At 42.0% G+C, this 27,287-nt stretch overlaps 1 protein-coding gene across 1 annotated transcript in view; it reads right to left on the bottom strand.

Moving 5' to 3' along the window:
• Positions 1 to 565: 565 nt before the first annotated feature.
• LOC118394248 (neuropeptide FF receptor 1-like) overlaps positions 566 to 27,287 on the bottom strand; it is a 44,040-nt gene continuing 17,318 nt past the window's right edge. The window contains exons 2-4 of the mRNA XM_035787462.2: positions 7,037 to 7,469; positions 2,497 to 2,596; positions 566 to 2,248 (exon numbers count right to left, since the gene is read on the bottom strand). Coding sequence (XP_035643355.1) covers positions 1,228 to 2,248; positions 2,497 to 2,596; positions 7,037 to 7,415 — 1,500 coding nt within the window. The 5' untranslated portion in view covers positions 7,416 to 7,469 and the 3' untranslated portion in view covers positions 566 to 1,227. The remainder of the gene's footprint in view (positions 2,249 to 2,496; positions 2,597 to 7,036; positions 7,470 to 27,287) is intronic.

Below are 27,287 nucleotides of genomic sequence, written 5' to 3'. Positions count from 1 at the left end.
CATTGAGACATGAAGTGGTTTGTGAAGAAATGGTGTGGCTCAGTTGGTAGAGTATGGTGCTGGCAATGCTATGGTTGTGGGTTCAATTCCCACGAGGGACCAGTATGAAAATGTATGCACTCACTAAGTAGCCCTGGATAAGTGTGTATGCTAAAATGGAATAGGAATGAATAGACCATGTCAGGTTTTACATAGAAATAAGTTGCATTTGCAAAGTATTTCAAGAAACTGGAAAACATATCAAGAAATTATTTTTTATATTCCACAAGTATTATCAGATTAACTATTTTGTACACAATTATCAGACTCAAGTTACACATGCTGGTAAACACTCATACGTTTTAGTTTACTTTTTTTCCATAAAAGTAGTGCACTGAGCCTTTACTAATTCTGTATTAGCGGATCGATATCGACTTCTTCTGCTCCGGCATTTGTTCTTTGCTGCCTCCCTCTTTTCTACAAGTTATTGAGTCAAGGGTGTGAATACTTATGTAAATGAGATTCCTGTATTCCATTTTCAATAAATGTGCAAAGAAATACTTGTAATGATGGGGTACTGTGTGTAGACGGGTGAGAAAAATATATTTAATCCAGGCTCGAACACAACTAAATGTGGAATAAGTCTAGGGGTATGAGTACTTTCTGAAGGCACTGTATGTCTAATCAAATATGAAATTCAACATAATTCCAACCACCCAAAACAATGTATATTGAATATAGGATGAAAAAGATTAACATTTCTATGTAGAATTTAACCCAGTTTAAAGTAGACATGATTATTATGTTGTTTAATCTATGAATTTAAGTTGGTTTTATTCTAATTTCAATGTTTACAACGCTGGTTGAAATATGATAAACGGCACTGGTTGATGACTTTAAAAAATAATCTAAACGCATTTCCTACGTTGATTCCACGGCACACCGCGTTGACAAATTACGTTGAAACAATGTTGATTCAACCAGTGTGCACCCAGTGGGATGCATCTATTCTCAGCACTTATTATGACCAATTTTCTATTCAGACACTTTGTGGATACGGGCCCAGGTCTTCTTTTAGTGGTTGGAGGGATCTTAGAATGACTCCAAGGTCAAAGTTTGTCATGTGGTCTAATTCAATGTTGACTTGAGTCCACATACCACATCATCTAAAATAAAATGAAATAAGACTGTGCCTATCTTTTCTATTCACAAGGGATGCTGAAATCACCTCCATAGTTTCAATCCCCACTAATGATCCCAGGCCTGACACACTCCCATTGGGCTGGTGGGCTCCTCAACATGAATCCCCTTTTTGTTCATCACATAGCCAATCCCCATTCCTCCACTCGCCCCAGTCCCCCTGCCCTCAATATGGACCGTGTTGCTTCCCACCTTTGAATTCTTCTTCAACTCCAGCTCAAGGAGCACAGAGTCTGCCACATTACCGTCGGTGTATACTTTGTTTCTTGCCCCAAACAAGAGAGGATTGGGGTTGCTTGTGGGATCCCTCAGTCCGCCTCCATCCAATCCACCATTACCCCCATCTCTTGCTCTACCTTCCCTAGTTCCCCTTCCCGTTACCTCACCCCTATTCCCTGTGGGGCAGCAAGAGTTGGTCTGGCAGACGGCCTGGAAGCCCCTCTTAAAGTTCTCGTTGAAGTATCCGTAGATGATGGGGTTGACAGAAGAGTTGGAAAAGGCTAGCCAGTGGGCGAATGGAAAGATGTATCCAGTGAGGAGCTCCAGCTGTTCCTCTCCCAGCCCTCCATAGTCCGTCAGCAGCATCAGAGTCCACAGCGGCAGCCAGGACAGCATGAACAGCAGGGCCACCACGATCAGCATCTTGATCACCTTGATCTTCTTCTGGGAGATCTGTGGCCTTCCCCCGTCATGCCTTGCTGGGGGGGGAGGAGGTGCTGCATCCTGAGGTTCTCTGCTTGACACCACAGAAGTGTAGAGCTTCACCCCGATGCGCCCGTACATGACGGTGATGAGAGTCAGGGGCACCAAGTAGATGTGGGCGAACAGAACCGTGGTGTAGACCTTCCTCATCTTCGGGTCAGCAAAGTTCTCATAGCAGGAGTACAGGGGGTAGGTCATGTTGTAGTTCTGGCTGTAAACCATGTAGTGATCAGCCACCTCCTCCACGGTCAGGGCAGCTGCTGAGGGACACATGATTACCACGGCCAGAACCCAGATCATCGCTATGGTCGCCTTGGCAACTAAGAGGGTGAGTTTGGGCTGAAAAGGGTACACAATGCAGCGGAACCTGTGGAGAGTGGAAATAGAGAGAGGAAAAGGAAGAATGCTTGCTGTTTTTTGTGCCAAGGCACTATACACAAATGTGGTCAAATATATTGGCACCCCTTGCACTTAGTGCAATGTTCTGTTTTTTTACATTCAAAACTGGTTGAATGGCTGTTTCTACACTGTAGGGCACCCTCAATCACAGGTGAGATAAATTACACAGTAAACAATAATCATTGCCTGCAACCAAATTCCCTCCATCATACCAACCTGTCCACTGCGATGGCCACCAGGGTGAAGACTGAGGCAGCCACAGACATCCCCTGCACCAGACCACTCAGTTTACACACAGTGTTGGTAAACGGCCAGCCTGTTGACAAAATCAATGACAATGACCAACAACTACAAAGAGACAGCAGCCATATAGTTCAATTCACTTGGTAAAATAATGACAAATTCAAATATATAGACTTTCCCAGCTGCAATTTCCTAGGCCTTGTACACAGTTGTCATATGCACTAACAAGTTGATGGCAAAATACATACATTTGCACAGACACAAATCACTCAACCCACAGATGGAGATCTAAACACTGGTTAAACATCTATTCTGTTTGTTTTTGAAGGACTTTATGAATAAGGCATAAGATGGTAATGAAAACCAATTTGAATGAGTCTATAGAATGGGGAATCATAAGTATAATTTGCTATCTTGTAGTTATACAACTATAGATGAGCCATTCTTTATATGTATAACAGTTACACAACTAGTCTGTAAATTAGCAATTTACACCCCCCCCCCATTTTCCATCAGTAGAAAGTGCATAATGACAGTCTGAAATGAACATGATGAAATATGCATTAAATAAAACTCTAACAGTGTCTAAGATTTCTAAGTTATGTTTGAACAGAGCTCTTCATCACACCAAGCTCAGCAGGGTATAGGCACAATTTAGATCCCGTTGCCAGGATAAATTGCAGAAAATGTATATTAACAAGATACCCAAAAGCAATGATTTTCTGTCCATTAGATTGCTTTCTACAAAACACTTTAGTTCAATAGTCATTTAATTTCCTCAAATGAATGGGCGTGCAAAAGATTAACATTATGAATAATGAGGACAAGAGGATATGTACACCCATTATAGGGATAGTTTCTCGACAGAGAATGTAGAGAATCGGGATCTGATCTTTGTCCACGAGGTGCTACTCTTCTTACCCATCATTAATATGAATTAAATCTCATTATGACTCTACATTGTCTCGGAGGAAAAGGGGGTTATGTGCTCAAACAACTGGAGTAGTGGTACTACTCTGTCTTATGAAGGTCGTTGACCGAGATGTCACGCTATGTTTCTAACTTTGGATACATTTTTCATATATTTTTACAGGGTGCAACTTTCACTGGGGACGTGGGGTCATGCAAAGCTTCTGGAAGGCTGGCTGGACCAGCACGCAAGAGTTGAGCATAGTTCAGTGTGTGTGTGGACCTCTTTCACCGAGTTGTAAACGCAAGTAGAGCAGAAACTGGCTACTCTTTAGTTGACTGATATAGCTGGCCAGGTAACTGCTGTTTAACTTTATAGAAAAAAACTAAACTAGTTTTTATTCGCAGTTCTGAGCTGGTATTGTAACTGACATGTAACGTTAGCTAATGTTTCATCCCCTCTCGACTGAGGTGGATGAATTAGCTATGCTAGCTAGTAGCTACCACAGCCAGGTCAGCTCTAGCCTCTTGCTATCTGTCAGATAGTAATAATAGCCACCGCATATCGCTATCTAACAGCAGTTGTTTGTATGGAAATGTTTTGTAGCCTTTGTTTTGTCCCATTTCAACAGAAGTAAATTCACTTGGCTAGCTTTCACCAGTTGATGTACCATTAGAGAAAGAGAGAGCTTGCCAAAAGTTGGCTAACTTTAGCTATTATTTTTGCCTCAATCACAACTAGACCTGAATCAAATGATGAAACCATCAGCCAAACAATTGAAGATTTCATATTCTGACGGTTTTTTTCCAGTGCAATGTCAGTTTTTATTAGTCTGTATGTCGATGTAACATTATTGATCTGTCAGTTTGCCTAGCTAATTCCCTACTTTTCACACTGAGACAGTAATAAACAGCACTAGTGTTACAGGCATTAGAGTCATGGTGCAAGGTAGAGGTCTGCACCGCACATCCACAGCTTTTCATATCGCATTCCAGCCGCACCTGCTGGTTTTCTGCCCGACTCCCTGGTCCCAAACTCAACTGCAGTCCCGCAATGTTATTTTAGGCGTATGTCACACAGCTCACTTGCCAGCCATGGTTCCAGCAATCTTGTGCCCTATAGGCAACATCAAATGCGTATCGAATCTGGTTGAGAGAATGCCAAGCGTGTGCAAAGGGTGGCTACTATGAAGAATCTCAAATATAACATATATTTTGATTTGTTTAACACTTTGTTGGTTACTAAATGATTCCATATGTGTGATTTCATAGTTTTGATGTGTTCCCTATTATTCTACAGTGTAGAAAATAGTAAAAATAAAGAAAAACCCTGGAATGAGTAGGTGTGTGTTTTGACTGGTAATGTATGTCCACTGGCAGGGTTTAGCCTTCACATTGGGTCTTGGGGGTGACGAAAAGATAGTGGGGTGGACCAAGGTTAAAATGTTCAATGCTTATGGGCATACATGGGTCCCTCCAATATCCAAACCCAGTGATAAAATATGAATTCTTATGTAAATTGAGGTCTGAAGTAGCCAAGTTTCCATTTTTTTTTGTCCTGCTTTTGGACGATAAGAAGAACATGGCCAGTGGTAAAAATGAACTCATGAAAAGTATTCAGCAGGAACGATCTCTGACAATATTCCCCACTCTGTTATGTCTCCTCTGATCATTTAATGTTGCCTGCAGCAACACTTTGTTTATATTCATTATAACAATGTTTCTGTTCTTTGTTTTTGACGAGTCATTCAGTCAATTCACAAATTACTAAAGACATGCTCCGGAACTTTGCTATTAAGTCTATTTTTTAACCTCCCGCTGTGGGCTGGATGTGTCAATGTGTAGTTCATACATGCATAATCTATGAGCAGACTGTCTTACCTCAATTAGCAACAAAATCCCTAGTTTAAAATCAACCATTTTTTTGGAAGCTGTGCTGCACCATTTCCCCCCACATTGGCCAGCCCCCTAACAATTTGAGTACCTGCCAATGAGCTTCAGCCCCTGCCATTTGCATGACAGTTAGCAAGATGCACACACAGCAGAGCGAGTCAGAGACCAATGACATGGTGCACATACAGTGCATTCGGAAAATATTTAGACCCCTTCACTTTTTCCACATTTTGATACGTTACAGCCTTATTCTAAAATTGATGAAATAGTTTCCCCCCCACATCAATCTACACACAATACCTCATAATAGTAGACCAAAAACAGGTTTTTAGAAATGTTTGCAAATGTATTACAAATAGAAAAACTGATACATTCACACAAGTATTCAGACCCTTTACTCACTACTTTGTTGAAGCACCTTTGGCAGCAATTACAGCCTTGAGTCTTCTTGGGTATGACACTACAAGCTTGGCACACCTATATTTGGGGAGTTTCACGCATTCTTCTCTGCAGATCCTCTCAAGCTGTGTCAGGTTGGATGGGGAGTGTTGCTGCACAGCTATTTTCAGGTCTCTCCGGAGATGTTCAATCGGGTTCAATTCCGGGCTCTGGCTGGGCCACTCAAGGACATTCAGAGACTTGTCCAGAAGCCACCCCTGTGTTGTCTTGGCTGTGTGCTTCCCTAGCTAAGGTCATTGTCCTGTTGGAAGGTAAACCTTTCTTCCAGTCTGAGCGCTCTGGAGCAGGTTTTCATCAAGGATCTCAATATACTTTGCTCTGTTCATCTTTCCCTCAATCCTGACTAGTCTCCCAGTCCCTGATGCTGAAAAACATCCCCACAACATGATGCTGCCACCACCATGCTTCACTGTAGCGGCTACCGTCTGGCCACTCTACGATAAAGGCCTGATTGGTGGAGTGCAGCAGAGATGGTTGTCCTTCTGGAAGGTTCTCCCATCTCCATAGAGGAACTCTGGAGCTTAGTCAGAGTGACCATTTGGTTCTTGGTCACCTCCCTGACCAAGGTCCTTCTCCCCCGATTGCTCAGTTTGGCCAGGCATCCAGCTCTAGGAAGAGTCTTGGTGGTTCCAAACTTCTTCCATTTAAGAATGATTGAGGCCACTGTATTCTTGGGGACCTTCAATGCTGCAGACATTTTTGTTGCCCTTCCCCAGATCTGTACCGTGACACTATCCTGTCTGGGAGCTCTAAGGACAATTATTTTGACCTCATGTCTTGGTTTTTATTTTTACATGCACTGTCAACTTTTGGACTTTATATTGGCAAGTGTGTGCCTTTCCAAATCATCTCCAATCAATTGAATTTACCACAGGTAAACTCCAATCAAATTGAAGAAACATCTCAAGGATGATCAATGGAAACAGGATGCACATGAGCTCAATTTCGAGTCTCATAGCAAAGGGTCTCAATACTTATGTGAATAAGATATCTTTTTTGTTTTATACATTTGCAAACATGTCTAAACCCGTTGTTGCGTTGCCATTATGGGGTATTGTGTGTAGATTGATGAGGAACATTTTGTATTTAATCAATTTTAGAACAACACTAACGTAACAAGATGTGGAAAAAGTGAAGGGGTCTGAATATTTCCGGATGCACTGTATCTGTACATATTTGACGTAGTCGACCAGTTTTGATTCGCCGGCTCAGACAGAGTTGCATTCACCAGGTCAGTCAAACCGTTGCCTACCTGTGATGAGGTTGTCCACTAGCGTTGTGGGGATGCAGAAAATGCCCACCAACAGGTCGCTGACCGCCAGGTTGAGGATGAAAAGGTTGGTAACGGTTCTCATGCGGCGGTTCCCCAGCACGATCAGACACACCAGCACATTACCCACCATGCACAGCAGAAAGATGAACAGGTAGGCCAGGATGAAGCTAGCAGCCACAGGGAGGGAGTGCTGGTAGTAAGGGAAATAGGTGATGTTGTTGGTGGTGGTGTAGTTGGTGTGGTTAGCAGCATCATAGTAGAGGAGGAGGTGGCTGGAAGAGTTCAAGGCTATCATGGTGCCTGTCGAGCCCTCCAGTTCAGTCAGACCCTTCTCTTCTTCGCTGCTCCACACCTCCATCACTCCTCTCTTCTTCAGGGTGGGGCACGCAGCCACTCACACGCCGCTCTGCACCTTGGGACACAGACAAAAAGAAGCAAATCATTTCCTTATAAAATTCTAGCAGATTCATACAGTGCATCTCCAGACGTTCTAATTATTCAGTCATTTGAATTTCATAGCAAATACACTTCATACTTGGTAGCGCACAAGTTTGGATATTGGTACAAAGACACTGTAATAGACCTTCGATCTGACTTGAGGATATTGCTTTCAGAATAAATAACAAGGATCTCATATCATCAATTTGTCATTGTAGTAATTTACGCTTACCTCAGACACACTGAGATTAATCACATTGACATGAAGCACAATTCTTAGTAATAGATAGTTAGCTCACAAGCAGCTCCCATTGATGAGAGCTAAAATTACATGCCAGTTAGCCCTGTCGTTGACCTCAAAAAATTTCCAGCAACTTAGATCACCTCCTGAATAAAATACTAATCAGGTTCTACACAGTTCCATATTTGAACCAGTTACTGTAATATAATTATGTGCACATGATATCCAAATCCTCGACAAACGTCTACTATATGAAACTAAATGAAACGTGCCATGCTAACCAATTGCTTATTCTGAGTTGAGTGGACTTTAAATGAACAAGAATTTGGGCCAATGTGTTAGTTTGTTCGATCAACAAACTGCTAGAAGTGAGCTGAATTTGTAAAAGCTTGTTGAGTAAAATTAGAAATTCATGTTTGCCTTTGGAAGGCAGTAGAAAAGTAAATTAATCTTTAGTTGTAGGTTAAATCTCAAGATGTTCTCCAATTAAAAGGACACATTCAATCTTATTCAGTCTAATTATTTTAAGTATTTAATTATATACTGTACATAAAATGTTCTGATACGGCATTTATTCTGCATCTATAATTCTATTCCAAAAATGTAATGTCTGTCAATGTCTGTTTCTTCATACAATATTGGTACACTTAGACATGTAGGATCTTTATTTGAAGAGAAAATCAAGTCTGAAATCTCAAAGTGGCTATTAAACTTCAATAGCGTTTTTAATCAAAGATTTAAATCTCCTGCATTGCAAGAAACTTGTCCTGCAACAGGGTGATCAAATTAAGATCCTACACCTGTTAATGTTTTCATGCCATCTACTGAAAACCTTTTCATTTTACTTGGTACTCATTTTCGAATGTTTTTAAATGTTTTCCAAGACACCAATCACTTCCCACTATTCCACGTTGTTTTTACGTAATAGCGTTGATCCAACCAGTGTGTGCCCAGTGGGTTCCCCTTAGAGACTCACTGTCACTAATCATTTATCTTACATTGCATCTTTAACAGAGTCACGTACAAGGATCATTGTGCATTCAGTGAATCGTGCAATGAGAGACCTTTACAATAAGTGGCCTAAAAAATTGAAAATTGTTCTTGTTAATTTCTTTCTTTCAGACGCCTTCTTGAAACAGCATACTGTAGGCCAGGAAGTCATTATGTGTGTTATAATTCTAATCTATGAGCAAGGCCCTACGATAATAAGAGCCTGAGAACAAAGAGAGACATTTACAATAAGTAACCTTATCTTGAACCTTTTTCTTAATAACTGCCTTTCTTTCACAGATACAGTACATACTGGAAATGTGTTTTATAGTAATTATATTATAAAAACAATGAACCAGGCCTTAACTATCATGTGTGCAAGAAGAAGAAAAAAAATCACACTGCCTTGCAAAAATATTCAGGACCCTTGGATTTCTTCACATTACAAAGTGGGATTTAAATTGATTTAATTGTACTTTTTCGTCAACAAGCTACACAAAATAAAAAGAAAAATTATTTAAGAAAATAAAAAATATATATATAATTAAAATATAGTCATTGCATAAGTTGGCCTCTTCAGCTAAATTAGTTCAGGAGTCAAATTTGTCTTAACAAATCACATAATAAGTTCCATGGACTAATAGGGAATTAATAAGAGTGGACATGATTTTTGACTAACTAACCCTTCCTCTGTTCCCCATACATACAACATCTGTGAGGTTCCTCAGTCAAGTATTGAATTTCAAAACACAGATTTAACTATAGGGAGCTTTTTGAAAGCCTCATAACGAATGGCAGTGACATTGACAATCTCTTTAAGCCGCCTCTCTTGAAGCCGCCTCTCCTTCCAGTTCTCTGCTGCCAATGACTGGAACGAACTACAAAAATCTCTGAAACTGGAAACACATCTCCCTCACTAGCTTTAAGCACCAGCTGTCAGAGCAGCTCATAGATTACTGCACCTGTACATAGCCCATCTATAATTTAGCCCAAACAACTACCTCTTCCCCTACTGTATTTATTTATTTTGCTCTTTTGCACCCCATTATTTCTCTCTACTTTGCACATTCTTCCACTGCAAATCTACCATTCCAGTGTTTTACTTGCTATATTATATTTACTTCGCCACCATGGCCTTTTTTTGCCTTTACCTCCCTTATCTCACCTCATTTGCTCACATTGTATATAGACTTATTTTTCTACTGTATTATTGACTGTATGTTTGTTTTACTCCATGTGTAACTGTGTTGTTGTATGTGTCGAACTGCTTTGCTTTATCTTGGCCAGGTCGCAATTGTAAATGAGAACTTGTTCTCAACTTGTCTACCTGGTTAAATAAAGGTGAGGGAAAAAAAAATTCAAATGAATAATTATGATGTGGATTATGTATTAAACCACCCAGACACAAAGACATTCTTCTTTCTGAATTGAGCTGCAGGACAGGAATGAAACTACTCAGGGATGTTGCAATGAGGCCAAAAACTGGGGAGTTTATCAGGATAAAAAGAAACAGGATGTAGCTAAGCACAGGCAAAATCCTAGAGGAAAACCTGATCCACTCTGCATAACACTGGAGACTGGGAGAGGAATTCACCTTTCAGCAGGACAATAACCTATAACACAAGCCTAAATCTACACTGGAGTTGCTTACCAATAAGTGACTGTGAATGTTACGGAATGGTCAAGTTACAGCTTTGACTGAAAACTGCCATGATCCCCAACATCTTTGAAGAATTTAGAAAATAATAAATGGGCAAATATTGCACAATCCGATGCCAAAGGTGTTTCTAACATGTTTTACCTCAGGAATGAGACAGAGATGGCCGCCTCGCTTCATGTTCTTAGGAAACTATGCAGTATTTAGTTTTTTTATGTATTATTTCTTACATTGTTACCACAGGAAATCTTAAGTTTTATTACATACAGCCGGGAGGAACTATTGGATATAAGAGCAATGTCAACTTACCAACATTACGACCAGGAATTCGACTTTCCCGAAGCGGATCTTCTGTTTGGTCCACCACCCAGGACAATGGATCGGATCCCAGCCGGCGACCCAAAACAACGGCACCGCAGAAGGGGCAGACGGAGCGGTCTTATAGTCAGGCTCCATAGACGGGCACATCGTGCACCGCTTCCGAGTATACTACTCGCCAATGTCCAGTCTCTTGACAACAAGGTAGATGAAATCTGAGCAAGGGTTGCCTTCCAGAGAGACATCAGAGATTGTAACGTTCTTAGTTTCACGGAAACATGGCTCACTAAGGATATGCTGTCAGAGTCGGTACAGCCACCTGGTTTCTTCACGCATCGCGCCGACAGAAACAAACATCTCTCTGGTAAGAAGAAGGGCGGGGGTGTATGCCTTATGATTAACGAGACGTGGTGTGATCATAACAACATATAGGAACTCAAGTCCTTTTGATCACCTGACCTAGAATTCCTTACAATCAAATGTCGACCGCATTATCTACCAAGAGAATTCTCTTAGATTATAATCACAGTCGTGTATATCCCCCCCCCCCCAAATAGACTCCTCGACGACCGTGAAAGAACTTCATTGGACTTTATGTAAACTGGAAACCACATATCCTTATGCTGCATTTATTGTAGCTGGGGATTTTAACACGGCTAATCTGAAAACAAGGCACCCTAAATTTAATCAGCAAATCGAATGCGCGACCCGGGCTGGCAAAAACCTGGATCAGTGTTACTCTAACTTCCGTGATGCATACTAAGCCCTCCCTCGCACTCCTTTCGGAAAATCTGACCACAACTCCATTTTATTGCTCACAGCCAATAGACAGAAACTAAAACAAGAAACACCTGTGCTCAGGTCTGCCCAATGCTGGTCCGACCAATCTGATTCCACGCTTCAAGATTGCTTCGATCACGTGGACTGGGATATTTTCCGCATAGTGTCGGACAACAACATTGATGAATACGCTGATTCATTGAGCGAGTTTATTAGCAAGTGCATTGGTTATGTTGTACCCACAGCGACTATTAAAACCTTTCCCAACCAGAAACCATGGATTGATGGCAGCATTCGCGCAAAACTGAAAGCGCGTACCACTGCTTTTAATCAGGGCAAGGGGACCAGAAACATGACCGAATACAAACAGTGCAGCTATTCCCTCCACAAGGCAATCAAACAAGCTAAGTGTCAATATAGAGACAAAGTAGAGTCGCAATTCAACGGCTCAGACACAAGAGGTGTGTGGCAGGGTCTACAGTCAATCACGGACTACAAAAAGAAAACCAGCCCTGTCGCAGACCACGATGTCTTGCTACCTGACAAATTAAACAACTTCTTTGCTCGCTTTGAAAACAATACAGTGCCACCGACATGGTCCGCTACCAAAACCTGCGTGCTCTCCTTCAAAGCAGCCAACGTGAATAAAACATTTAAACGTGTTAACCCTCGCAGGGCTGCTGGCCCAGACGGCATCCCTAGTCGCGTCCTCAGAGCATGCGCGGACCAGCTGGCTGGTGTGTTTACGGACATATTCAATCAAACAATCTTTATCTCAGCCTCCAGTATTTATGCTGCAGTAGTTTATGTGTCGGGGGGCAAGGGTCAGTTTGTTATATTTGGAGTACTTCTCCTGTCCTATTCTGTGTCCTGTGTGAATTTAAGTGTGCTCTCTCTAATTCTCTCTTTCTCTCTCTCGGAGGACCTGAGCCCTAGGACCATGCCCCAGGACTACCTGACATGATGACTCCCTGCTGTCCCCAGTCCACCTGTCCGTGCTGCTGCTCCAGTTTCAACTGTTCTGCCTTATCATTATTCGACCATGCTGGTCATTTATGAACATTTGAACATCTTGGCCATGTTCTGTTATAATCTCCACCCGGCACAGCCAGAAGAGGACTGGCCACCCCACATAGCCTGGTTCCTCTCTAGGTTTCTTCCTAGGTTTTGGCCTTTCTAGGGAGTTTTTCCTAGCCACCGTGCTTCTACACCTGCATTGCTTGCTTTTTGGGGTTTTAGGCTGGGTTTCTGTACAGCACTTTGAGATATCAGCTGATGTACGAAGGGCTATATAAATTGATTTGATGTTCCCACATGCTTCAAGAGGGACATCATTGTTCCTATTCCCAAAAAAGCTATGGTAACTGAGCTAAATGACTATCGCACCGTAGCACTCACTTCCGTCATCATGCAGTGCTTTGAGAGACTAGTCAAGGACCATATCACCTCCACCCTACTGCACACCCTAGACCCACTCAAATGTGCTTACTGCCCCAATAAATCAAATCAAAATCAAATCAAATGTATTTGTCACATACACATGGTTAGCAGATGTTAATGCGAATGTAGCGAAATGCTTGTGCTTTTAGTTCCGACAGTGCAGTAATAACCAACGAGTAATCTAACCTAACAATTCCAAAACTAATACCTTATACACACAAGTGTAATGGGATAAATAATATGTACATAAAGATATATGAATGAGTGATAGTACAGAACGGCATAGGCAAGATGCAGTAGATGGTATCGAGTACAGCATATACATATGGGATGAGTAATGTAGGGTATGTAAACAAAGTGGCATAGTTTAAAGTAGCTAGTGATACATGTATTACATAAAGATGCAGTATATAATATAGAGTACAGTATACACATATACATATGAGAAGAGTAATGTAGGGTATGTAAACATTATATTAAGTAGCATTGTTTAAAGTGGCTAGTGATATATTTTACATCAATTTACATCAATTCCCATTATTAAAGTGGCTGGAGTTGAGTCAGTGTGTTGGCAGCAGCCACTCAATGTTAGTGGTGGCTGTTTAACAGTCTGATGGCCTTGAGATAGAAGCTGTTTTTCAGTCTCTCGGTCCCTGCTTTGATGCACCTGTACTGACCTCGCCTTCTGGATGATAGCGGGGTGAACAGGCAGTGGCTCGGGTGGTTGTTGTCCTTGATGATCTTTATGGCCTTCCTGTAACATCGGGTGGTGTAGGTGTCCTGGAGGGTAGGTAGTTTGTCCCCGGTGATGTGTTGTTCAGACCTCACTACCCTCTGGAGAGCCTTACGGTTGTGGGCGGAGCAGTTGCTGTACCAGGCGGTGATACAGGATGCTCTCGATTGTGCATCTGTAGAAGTTTGTGAGTGCATTTGGTGACAAGACGAATTTCTTCAACCTCCTGCCTTCTCCACGACGCTGTCTGTGTGGGTGGACCAATTCAGTTTGTCCGTGATGTGTACGCCGAGGAACTTAACTTACTACCCTCTCCACTACTGTCCCATCGATGTGGATAGGGGGATGCTCCCTCTGCTGTTTCCTGAAGTCCACAATCATCTCCTTTGTTTTGTTGATGTTGAGTGTGAGGTTATTTTCCTCACACCACACTCCGAGGGCCCTCACCTCCTCCCTGTAGGCCGTCTCGTCGTTGTTGGTAATCAAGCCTACCACTGTAGTGTGATTGAGTTGGAGGCGTGCATGGCCACGCAGTCGTGGGTGAACAGGGAGTACAGGAGAGGGCTCAGAACGCACCCATGCTGAGCTGTTGTCGAGGAAACAGCATTCTTACATAGGTATTCTTCTTGTAAAGATGGGTTAGGGCAGTGTGCAGTGTGATTGCGATTGCGTCGTCTGTGGACCAGCAATCCCAGTCTGCTGTTCCCACATGCTTCAAGAGGGCCACCATTGTCCCAGTTCCCAAGAAAGCTAAGGTACAGTAACTGAGCTAAACGACTACCGCTCCGTAGCACTCACTTCCGTCATCATGAAGTGCTTGAGAGACTAGTCAAGGACCATATCACCTCCACCCTGACACCCTAGACCCACTCCAATTTGTTTACATACCCTACATTACTCATGTATATACTGTACTCTATACCATCTACTGCATCTGGCCTATGCCATTCGGCCATCACTCATTCATATATTTTTATGTACATATTCATTCCTTTACACTTGTGTGTATAAGGTAGTTGTTGTGGAATTGTTAGATTACTTGTTAAATATTACTGTATGGTCGGAACTAGAAGCACAAGCATTTCGCTACACTCGCATTAACATCTGCTAACCATGTGTATGTGACAAATAAAATTTGAAGGTGAAAACTTACAACAACTATATTTTAGTCCACTTTGACATTAGAGTATTCTGCCTGGAAGGCCAGCATCCCGGAGTTGCCTCTTCACTGTTGATGTTGAGACTAGTGTTTTGCGGGTACTATTTAATGAAGCTGCCAGTTGATGACTTGTGAGACGTCTGTTTCTCAAACTAGACACTAATATCCTCTTGCCCTCCGGGGCCTTCCACTCCTCTTTCTATTCTGGTTAGGGCCAGTTTGCGCTGTCCCGTGAAGCGAGTAGTACACAGCATTGTACGAGATCTTCAGTTTCTTGGCAATTTAATGAAATAGCCTTAATTTCTCCGAACAAGAATAGACTGACAAGTTTCAAAAGAAATGTATTTGTTTCTGACGATTTTGAGCCTGTAGTCAAACCCACAAAGGCTGATGCTCCAGATACTCAACTAGTCTAAAGGCCAGTTTTATTTCTTCTTTAATCAGAACAGTTTTTAGCTGTGCTAACATAATTGCAAAAGGGATTTCTACTGATCAATTAGCTAATCCAAGTTTATCATTTGAAAAGGCTAACACAACGTGACATTGAAACACAGGAGTGATGGTTGCTGACAATGGGCCTCTGTACACCTATGTAGATATTCCATTAAAAAAATCTGCCGTTTCCAGCTCCAATAGTCCTTTACAACATTAACAATGTCTACACTGTATTTCTGTTCAATTTGATGTTATTTTAAAAATGGACAAAAAAGTGATTTTCTTTCAAAAACAAGAACATTTATAAGTGATCCCAAACTTTTGAACGGAACTGTACACGTTGCTTTATAGAAACCAACAACACGCGATACACAGAAGGGTCATTCTGCGTGAAACTGGAACCAAAAAAAACCATTCCGTTTTGGATCCTTTTTAAATTGTCAAATTTGTATCAAACATGAGAAGACAAAAAATGGTTTACTTGGAGAATGTCCAAAGGATCAACATACAGTGAAGTCCAAAAACCTACAGTAGGTGTAAAAAAATAAAATACAGTTGTTGAATCCTGAATCATATGATTGTGTGTTCCTAGGCAATATGCTATCCAGCTTGTAAACTCTTGGGTCTCATTAAAAATAAGGTTGATGAACTCTGGAATGCACTGTACACAGCATAGTTTTCTATTGATGTTTACACCCAGATACTTAAAGACGATGTGTTTCCCTGGTGTCATTATGTAAAGACTCAGGCTAGTTGAAAACGATTTCCTCTAGTGTGTTTTTGTTGTTGACAGTAAAGTCAGTATGAAACGTTGTTCATCCATCAGACCACTGTACTAACCACTCTGAATCTCGGACCTGTTCACACCCGTTTCCAGATTGCATATCCTTTATAATATTTTAGAACAACAAAGACATCACAGAGACTGTTTCATTCTTTATCTGTCATTTTTGGTCATCACCAAAATATGGACATAGTCTGTGTCAATCTTTGTACTTCATAATTGCCTGACTGGTTCTGAAATAAATTATCTGCATAGAAAGCACCCCTTCAATGCCTCTAATTAATCCTCAATCCATAAATTCACAGTTTGCTGCTTTCAAGGGCTTTTCATTAACGTAAAACCCTTGAGATGAGATGGACAATGTTATGACAGTTGGACAGTGCTGTCAAGGCATCGTTGATATTTCCATGGCATTTATCGATCTAGGGTTCTGTCCTTATCTATTTGCCATTTAGAATGTCTAATCAATAATGTATCATTTGTGCAGCTTACAAATATGAAATACAGTCAGTTTTGGCCATAAAATGTGATCTGCACTGTAGCACAGTAAAAGAAAATGCTTCAAAGTGGATGTACTGTAACTGAACCATCAGAGGTATATTTCAGAAATATATTTCCTTATTACATCAGTTATTGTTAATTGTAGATATTGATAGGCGGATTTTTCTAACCTGGCGTCGAGAGCTTGTACCTTACACACACACACACACACACACACACACACACACACACACACACACACACACACACACACACAATCCACTTCTGTGCTTCTGTTTAATAGGCTTTAGCAACAATCACTTGCAGGTATGCATCACAAATGGTGGACTACAATATACCATAGGGCTCTGGTCAAAAGTAGTACACTATATAGGAAAAAGGGGTTCCATTTGGGAAGCAGTACTGTTCTGCCATATAGAAGACACGTTTCTATTCTGTTCTCAGATGTATTATTATGGGTAGACTTCTAAATGCCATGGTTAATTGCTGGTGTGTGGGTGGACAGTATTGTGTAATTATAGTCAGAAAAGGGAGAAAGAAAATGACAGTATACTGTTAGGGTACTAGCTCACAGTCAATTTTTCATTTTTGAAAATTGTACCTTTATTTAACTAGGCAAGTCAATTAAGAACAAATTCTTATTTTCATTGACCGCCTAGGAACAGTGGGTTAACTGCCTTGTTCGGGGGCAGAATGACAGACTTCTACCTTGTCAGCTCGGGGATTCGATCTTTCGGTTAATAGGCCCACGCACTAACCACTAGGCCACCCTGCCGTCTTATTATCATGGCCTTTAGGATGAAGTATTTTCTTCAGTTTTCATCCAAGAACAGTTGAACATCTTTAATGAACCCAAGTCACATGTGATTCAATTTATCAATGGAACAAAGAATAAGTGTTCCATTCTATTACATTTAAATAAAAAGATAAAGGGAAATAAAAGGAATATAAAGCTTGATAGTGCGAAAACAAAACAATTAAAGATAGAAAAGGCTTTTATTCAATGTGCTTCATTCTACATATGTGACCGACCACCTTGATTCGGTTTTATGTAGCCAAATTGTGTTTTTTACTTTGGATAAAAGCAGAGACACAGAGCTGCAAAATTGTATATCATACACTGCATTTGGGGAACAATGGGAAGGTAATTCCGCTTTGAAAGTTGATAAACTTGTAACCTCACTTTTTCAGAAAATTGCGTTTTAATGTTTTGGTACCTACCGGAGAGCTCTTCTTTGTCTACACCCGTTCAGCATTGTTCACACCCTCTTAAGCTTTAGCCCCCACCCAAACTCTGACCATTTTACTCGCTCTAGCAGAGCTAGTTTGGCTGTTTTCCTGTTATCCAGAGTGTTGGTGACTGTAACTGGAATGATGTGTGCTGAGAGTCGGGAAGCAAGTTCAGGGAGGGCAGGTAATCAAGGAGGTGATAGAGTCCAGGTGAGTGAGTGTCATAATGTGCTGATGCGCGTCACGATGGTGACAGGTGTGCGCCATAACGAGCAGCCTGGTGACCTAGAGTCCGGAGAGGGAGCACACGTGACAGTCCCCCTCCCCGACGCGTGTCTCCGGCCGCAGGACGCCGACCAAGATGACGATCCCGGGGATCAGGAGCAGACCGGTCACCTCTAAGGAGCAACCGGAGGCACGGGAACCTGGCACGGGAGCATGGCAACCTAGAGCGCCGGAGAGAGAGCATACGTGACAGTACCCCCTCCCTGGCGTGTTCTGCTCCAGCCGCAGGACGCCAACCACAGGGACGATCCTGGAGAAACCTGATGAGCCGGCTGAGCCCTCCCTGGTTGCCTCGATCGAGGCACGGGAACTTGTTCACCAAACTGAGGTATGGGAGCCTATCGAACCCGCTGAGGCATGGGAGGCTATCGAACCCACTGAGGCATGGGAGCCTATCGAACCCGCTGAGGCATGGGAGCCTATCGAACCCGCTGAGGCATGGGAGGCTATCGAACCCGCTGAGGCATGGGAGCCTATCGAACCCGCTGAGGCATGGGAGCCTATCGAACCCGCTGAGGCATGGGAGGCTATCGAACCCGCTGAGGCATGGGAGGCTATCGAACCCGCTGAGGCATGGGAGCCTATCGAACCCGCTGAGGCATGGGAGGCTATCGAACCCGCTGAGGCATGGGAGGCTATCGAACCCGCTGAGGCATGGGAGCCTATCGAACCCGCTGAGGCATGGGAGGCTATCGAACCCGCTGAGGCATGGGAGGCTATCGAACCCGCTGAGGCATGGGAGCCTATCGAACCCGCTGAGGCATGGGAGGCTATCGAACCCGCTGAGGCATGGGAGGCTATCGAACCCACTGAGGCATGGGAGCCTATCGAACCCGCTGAGGTATGGAAATCCGTCGAGTCAGCTGAGGCATGGGAAACTGTCAAACCCGCTGAGGTATGGAAATCCGTCGAGTCAGCTGAGGCAGGGGAAACTGTCAAACCCGCTGAGGTATGGAAATCCGTCGAGTCAGCTGAGGCAGGGAAACTGTCAAACCCGCTGAGGTATGGAAATCCGTCGAGTCAGCTGAGGCAGGGGAAACTGTCAAACCCGCTGAGGTATGGAAATCCGTTGAGTCAGCTGAGGCAGGGGAAACTGTCAAACCCGCTGAGGTATGGAAATCCGTCGAGTCAGCTGAGGCATGGGAAACTGTCAAACCCGCTGAGGTATGGAAATCCGTCGAGTCAGCTGAGGCAGGGGAAACTGTCAAACCCGCTGAGGCAATGGAATCACTGATGCTTCCCTTTGGTGAGGCGTCATTCTGTAAAGATGTGCGCTGAGAGTCGGGAAGCAAGTTTTAATAAAATAAAACGGAACATAATACAAATCAAGAAACACTAACAGGTAATCAAGGAGGTGATGGAGTCTAGGTAAGTGTAAAAATGCGTAACGATGTAACGATGCTGACAGATGCCATAATGAGCAGCCTGGTGACCTAGAGGCCGGAGAGGGAGCACATGTGACAGTAACTGTGCTGCTGGCAACAATTTAATTACGCCCTTTTTGCTGACGTTTACTGACACCGGCCATATTCAACAAGTGTTGAGCGTTCGTAAATTCATCTACGCTCTGACACACTCAGATGAGAGTATTCTGAAATCGGAGTATTGAATGTACGGACGCACCCAAAATGGTTACTTGCATAGTGGAGTCTTTTGTTAAGACATGCAGCTAGCTAAACAATTAACCATAATCTCAACTCATGACATTACTACCCTGCATGAATCTGCAGGTAGCTAACCAACCAGGTTCAATATAAGCTAGCTAACATTAGGCTATAACTAGCCAAGCAAATGGCTCTGAGATACGAATAATTAGTTCATACACGTAACCTTAGCTTGCGAGCCAGCCAGCTAACAGTACTCTTTAACTTGAAATGAAAAGACGATGTCAAAATTACACAAACGTGTAAAATCTGAAAATGTAGCTATCTAGACTATCTTACCTGTGGTCTGAAATCGGAGTAGATACAGAGTGAATTTACCAGCTATATGCATCAACAGTTGTTGCAGTGACATTCTATTGAAATAGATACTTGCATAGTGGAGTCTTTTATAAGACATGTAGCTAGCTAAACAATTAACCATAATCCCAAATCATGACGTAACTACCCTGCATGAATCTGCCGGAAGCTAACCAACCAGGTTCAATGTTACCTAGCTAACATGAAGTTATAACTAGCAATGGAAATGGTTCTGAGATACGAATAATAAGATCATACAGGTAATGCTAGACTATCTTACCCGTATACATTATTCATGGGTGGACGCATCTCCCGGTCACGGATGCCACGGTTGCCCTTAGTTTAAAGATGTAATCCGAAGACAGGTTGTACTGATGGGGTTCTGAGTGATGGTTTATGACACTCTCATGTTCTCTGTTCCACGAGAACTCTGTCTTGTCCTGAAGGAGTGTCCATTAAGTTCACTGTTTTAGCTGACAGATTTAGTACAAACTTCCCCAAATAATTGACCATACCCAACATGTGCTGAATGCCCATCTTTCTCCATCTCCTTAGCTATCATACTCGAATTCCAATGATTTCAAAACTCTGTCCTCCAGAAAGTGGAGAGCTACACTTATGCAGTTTTACTATGTGATACACTTAAAAAATGCTGCGTAAGACAAGATTACATAAACATACTGACCAGCTCAAATAGACAGAAGCGTGCTACAGTTGAAGTCAGATGTTTACATACACTTGGGTTGGAGTCATTAAAACTTGTTTTTCAACCACTCCACACATTTCTTGTTAACAAACTATAGTTTTGGCAAGTCGGTTAGGACATCTACTTTGTGCATGACAAAAGTAATTTTTCCAACAATTGTTTACAGATAGATTATTTCACTTATAATTCTTGCTTGATGCTTGATTTTCCAGCCTGAGGCTGCATGCTTGACCAGTACGTAAACACATTGATCACTCAAAATCAGACTTGTGTTTAGAGGTTGATAAATTCACAATTGATAGATCACTCATACATAATTCAATGGCATACTTATTTTATAGAGGGGTTGATAGATCATAAAGACTGCTTACTCAAATGAGATAAATATACAGTACATTTGGGACAGAGATTTTAAAGTCATGCAAAGAATATGGCTAATAAGGAACAGGTTGATGTTAATGCCTGACAAGTTGACAGCCCTTTCATGTTAAGATTTTGTTTAAATATTTGCTTCCGCTACAGCAACAAGTTCCTTTTAATTGGCTTGAACTGAACAAACCTTTCTTCCATAGTTGTTGGAGACTCCTCTGCATTATTTAATGTAATTTGGACATTGTTACATCACTATTAGCTTATGGTCTGTTCCATCTGTTTTGTTCTACCCCTACCGGAACGCAAACATCCAACCTGCACAACACAAAGTCTTAGCCAACAGAGCTAGGGTACTTCCCAGAAAGATCTCATTTCTCCTACACTTGTTCACTACTTCCCACAGATCTGAAACCATTTGATTGGTGGAGGCATGGGCTAGTGGGAGTTTACCATATTTTTAATGGCAGTAATTTCCTTTCAAAATCAGTGAACAGAAGTGAAAAAGTGCACACTTTGGGAGGAAGGAGAGATAATTGGGATATAGCCCAAGAGACTCTCTGTGACTCTGTGAGCGACCATTGCATTTAGATCTCAGGGGAGTTGGGATGTACCCAATGAACTTCAGCCAATATGCTACGGGCGAGTTTCACATGCATTACAGCAACAAGCTCCTTCTAACTGGCTTGAACAGAATGAGCCCATCATTGGAAGTCTCTACATACATCAAGTATAGTACTGTAATTACAGCCAGTGAGAGCCTCCTCCATTTGTATTAGTGATGTCAAATCAGGACTAGCTAAGGGTTGGTTTCTTCCATCCATCAACTAAAATGGAAAAATAAGCAAGCAGATCACACAGTTGTTGTTGACAAATGGATTGTGCTGTTTATTTTTTATTTAACTAGGCAAGTCAGTTAAGAACAAATTCTTATTTACAATGACGGCCTACCCCGGCCAAACCCTAACCCGGATGACACCGGGCCAATTGTACGCCGCCCAATGGGACTCCCAATCACGGCCGGTTGTGATACAGCCTAGAATTGAACCAGGGTCTGTAGTGACACCTCTAGCACCGAGATGCAGTACCTTAGACCGCTGCGCAACTCGAGAGCCCTAACAAGACTACAGGTGCTATTGTTAGACTGTCATCACCACCTCCATCAATGCTAAGGACAAACTGGTTACAATCAGTGATTATAGGTCAGGACAACTCCTGTGATGGTAAGTGATGCGAGTATCTTACTGAGTCATAGCCTCTGGACCCTGGTGGAGTTATTAAATGCAGTTATTTACGGACTATGCACAGTCCTAACCATTGTAATGGGTCCAGAATAGAGGTCGACCGATTAATTGGAATGGCCAATTAATGAGGGCTGATTTCAAGTTTTCATAACAATCGGTAATCGTCATTTTTGGACACCGATCATGGCCGATTACATTGCATTCCACGAGGAGACTGCGTGGCAGGCTGACTACCTGTTATGCGAGTGCAGCAAGGAGCCAAGGTAAGGTGCTAGCTAGCATTAAACATATCTTATAAAAAACAATCAATCTTAACATAATCACTAGTTAACTACACATGGTTGATGATATTACTAGTTTATCTAGCTTGTCCGTCGTTGCATATAATTGATGCGGTGCCTGTTAATTTATCATTGAATCGTAACCTACTTCGCCAAACGGGTGATTTAACAAGCACATTCACGAAAAAAAGCACTGTCGTTGCACCAATGTGTACCTAACCATAAACATCAACGCCTTTCTTAAAATCAATACACAAGTATATATTTTTAAACCTGCATATTTAGTTAATATTGCCTGCTAACATGAATTTCTTCATTATATCCTGACTCTGTTGCACAGAACGCAAGAGAAGTGACAATTCTCTTGCGTTCTGTGCAACAGAGTCAGGGTATATGCAGCAGTTTGGGCCACCTGGCTCGTTGCGAACTGTGAAGACCATTTCTTCCTAACAAAGGCAGCCAACTTCGCCAAACGAGGGATGATTTAACAAAAGCGCATTTGAGAAAAAAGCATACCATAATTTCCGGACTATAAGCCGCTACTTTGTTCCCACGCTTTGAACCTTGCAGTTTATACAATGACGCGGATAATTTATGGACTTTTCCCGCTTTCACAAGATTCATGCCGCCAAAAAACTGAGCACCGTCACATAATGTGGCGTAAATCGAGCGCGCTCAAACTTACCATAATTCTGATTACGGTAGTCATTTTGTCACCCTCATCATGGCAAAGACTCGGAGAAATGCATATGATGCAGCTTTCAAGTTGCAGGCGAAAGATCTGGCTGTTGGAAAAGGAAATAGAGCTGCTGCACGGGAGCTTGGCCTTAATGAGTCGATGATAAGACGTTGGAAACAGCAGCGTGAGGAAAAAAAAAAGACAACAAAAGCTTTCAGAGGGAAGAAAAGCAGATGGCCCAAAGTATTTGCAGCCACTCGACATCAGTGTAAATCGTGCATTTAAGGTGGCGCTCCGTGTTCAGTGGGAGGCTTGGATGACAAGTGGGGAGAAATCCTTCACTAAAAACGGGCCGCATGCGAAGAGCAACTTATGGTCAAGTCTGCCAGTGGATCCTGACAGCGTGGAGCATTGTCAAAAATCCACTATCATCAACGGGTTTCGAAAGGCTGGACTGCTGCGTGTTGAAGAGGGCAGCATGAGCTCAGCGGGGAATTTGCCTCCGGATGAAAGTGACGAGAGCGACAATGAAAACGATCCAACATCGGATGAAGCAATTCTGAGGCTATTCAACTCCGACACCGTGACCAATGACTTTCTTGGTAGGCTACTGTTTACTGCTATTTTTCGTATTTATTTTTGTTACAAGCCGTGTTTCGTTAAAGCCTATTTATTTTTGTTACAAGCCGTGTTTCGTTAAAGACTATTTATTTTTGTTACAAGCCGTGTTTCGTTAAAGCCTATTTATTTTTGTTACAAGCCGTGTTTCGTTAAAGCCTATTTATTTTTGTTACAAGCCGTGTTCCGTTTAAAAGCCTATTTATTTTTGTTACAAGCCGTGTTTCGTTTAAAGGCTGTGTAAAGTTAATTTGTTTCAATGTACCGGTAGGCACCTGCGGCTTATAGACATGTGCGGCTTATTTATGTACAAAATAAATATTTTTTTAATAATTCAGCTTATATTCAGTTGCGCTTAATAGTCCAGAAATTACGGTAATCATTGCATGAATGTACCTAACCATATACATCAATGTCTTTCTTAAAATCAATACACAGAAGTATATATTTTTAAACCTGCATATTTAGTTAAAAGAAATTCATGTTAGCAGGCAATATTAAACTAGGGAAATTGTGTCACTTCTCTTGCGTTCATTGCATGCAGAATCAGGGTATATGCATCAGTTTGGGCCGCCTGGCTCGTTGCGAGCTAATTTGCCAGAATCTTACGTAATTATGACATAACATTGAAGGTTGTGCAATGTAACAGGAATATTTATATGTATGGGTGTCACCCGTTAGATAAAATAAATACTGAACGCTTACGTATTTCACTGAAAGAATAAATGTTTTTATTATCGAAATTATAGTTTCGAATTTGACCATATTAATGACCTAAGGCTCGTATTTCTGTGTGTTATTATGTTATAATTAAGTCTGTGATTTTATATTTGATAGAGCTGTCTGACTGAGCGGTGGTAGGCAGCAGGCTCATAAGCATTCATTCAAACAGCACTTTCGTGCGTTTGCCAGCACTCTTCGCAATGCTTCAAGCATTGCGCTGTTTATGACTTCAAGCCTATCAACTCCCGTGATTAGGCTGGTGTAACTGACGTGAATTGGCTAGCTAGTTAGCGGGGTGCGCGCTAATAGCGTTTCAAACGTCACTCGCTCTGAGATTTGGAGTAGTTGTTCCCCTTGCTCTGCAAGGGTGCGGAATTTTGTGGAGCGATAGGTAACGATGCTTCGAGGGTGGCTGTTGTCGGTGTTCCTGGTTCGAGCCCAGGTAGGGGCAAGGAGAGGGACGGAACCTATACTGTTACACTGGCAATACTAAAGTGCCTATAAGAACATCCAATAGTCAAAGGTATAAGAAATACAAATGGTATAGAGAGAAATACTCCTAATTCCTATAATAACCTCAACCTAAAACTTCTTACCTGGGAATATTGAAGACTCATGTTAAAAGGAACCACCAGCTTTCATATGTTCTCATGTTCTGAGAAAGGAACTTAAACGTTAGCTTTCTTACATGGCACATAATGCACTTTTACTTTCTTCTCCAACACTTTGTTTTTACATTATTTAAACCAAATTGAACATGTTTCATTATTTATTTGAGGCTAAATTGATTTGATTGATGTATTATATTAAGTTAAAATAAGTGTTCATTCAGTATTGTTGTAATTGTCATTATTACATTCAAAAAATATATATAATACTAAGAAAAAAATCTAATAAATATCGTCCGATTAATCAGTGTCGGGTTTTTTGGTCCTCCAATAATCGGTATCGGTATTGAAAATCATAATCGGTCGACCTCTAGTCCAGATACACTATATGTGGATTTGGCTATTTCAGTCACACCCGTTTCTGACAGGTGTACACAAATTGAGCACACAGCCATGCAATCTCTATATACAAAGAGTGACAGTAGAAAAGCCTTACTGAAGAGCAGTGACTTTCAATGTGGCACCATCATAGGATGCCACCTTTCCAACAAGCCAGTTCTTCAAATTTCTGCCCTGCTAGAGTTGCCCCGGTCAACTGTAAGTGCCGTTATTGTTTAGTGTAAATGTCTAGGAGCAACAACGGTTCAGCCGTGAACTGGTAGGCCACACAAGCTCACAGAATGGGACCGCTGAACGGCGCAGCGCATAAAAATCGTCTGTCCTTGGTTGCAACACTCACTACCGAGTTCCAAACTGCCTCTGGAAGCAACGTCCAGCACAAGAACTGTTCGTCGGGTGCTTCATGAAATGGGTTTCCATGGTCAAGCAGTTGCACACAGTCCTAAGGTCACCATGCGCAATGCCAAGCATCAGCTGGAGTGGTGTAAAGTTCACCGCAATTGGACTCTGGAACTATGGAAATGCATTCTCTGGAGGCATGAATCATGCTTCACCAGTCCGATGGACGAATCTGGGTTTGGCGGATCCAAGGACAACCCTTCCTGCCCCAATGCATAGTGCCAACTGTAAAGTTTGGTGGTGGAGGAATAATGGTCTGGGGCTGTTTTTCCATGGTTCGAGCAAAGCCTTTTAGTTCCAGTGAAGGGAAATCTTAACACTACAGCATACAATGACATTGTAGACGATTCTGTGCCTTCACTTTTGTGGCAACAGTATGGGGAAAGCCACTTCCTGTTTCAGCATGAAAATGCCCCAGTGCACTAAGCAAGGCCCATACAGAAATGGTTTGTTGAGATCGGTAAGGAAGAACTTGACTGGCCCGCACAGAGCCCTGACCTCAACCCCATCGAACACCTTTGGGATGAATTGGAACGCCGACTGCGAGCCAGGCCTAATCGCCCAACATCAGTGTCTGACCTCACCAATGCTCTTGCGGCTGAATGGAAGCAAGTCCCCGCAGTAATGTTCCAAAATCTAGTGGAAAGCCTTCCCATAAGAGTGGAAGGAGAAGGCTGTTATAAGCAGCAAAGGGGGACCAACTCCATATTAATGCCCATGAAATGAGATGTTCGACGAGTAGGTGTCCACATACAGTACATGACCAAAAGTATCTACCTACCCATCTTCTGTTATTGTCAGGCAAAGAAAATAATATTTCCTTTATTATCTGGGTTAATGGTGACAGGAAAAATAATAATAACTTGATTTGTATAGCACTTTTCAATACAAGGAACAAATCACATCATAAAATAATAAAATACTAACAAAAGAAACAAAAACAGGGGGAAGAAGAATACCAAAACAATCTAAGTAAAATGCACGAGTCTTGCCTTGGAGGCGGAAATAAGCAGTTTCTTTTTAGATAGACCAACTGCAAAGTCAAAATTGGTTATACTGTAAAAAAAAAAAAAAGTTTAAAAAAGAAAGAGTGCATTTTGGTCTTAATTTCAAGTTAGGCATTAGGGTTAGCAGTGTGGTTAAGGTTAGGGTTAAGGTTAGTCAAGTGTGATCAGACGCACATCTTTTAATGGGGTGCAGGGCCAAAAAAAGCAGGTATAAAATAAATAGAACTAGTACACTTATAAGCTCC

Source organism: Oncorhynchus keta, chromosome 14 (assembly GCF_023373465.1).
Source record: "Oncorhynchus keta strain PuntledgeMale-10-30-2019 chromosome 14, Oket_V2, whole genome shotgun sequence".
NCBI lineage: Eukaryota > Metazoa > Chordata > Actinopteri > Salmoniformes > Salmonidae > Oncorhynchus > Oncorhynchus keta.
This window is presented reverse-complemented; position numbering and strand designations above follow the sequence as displayed.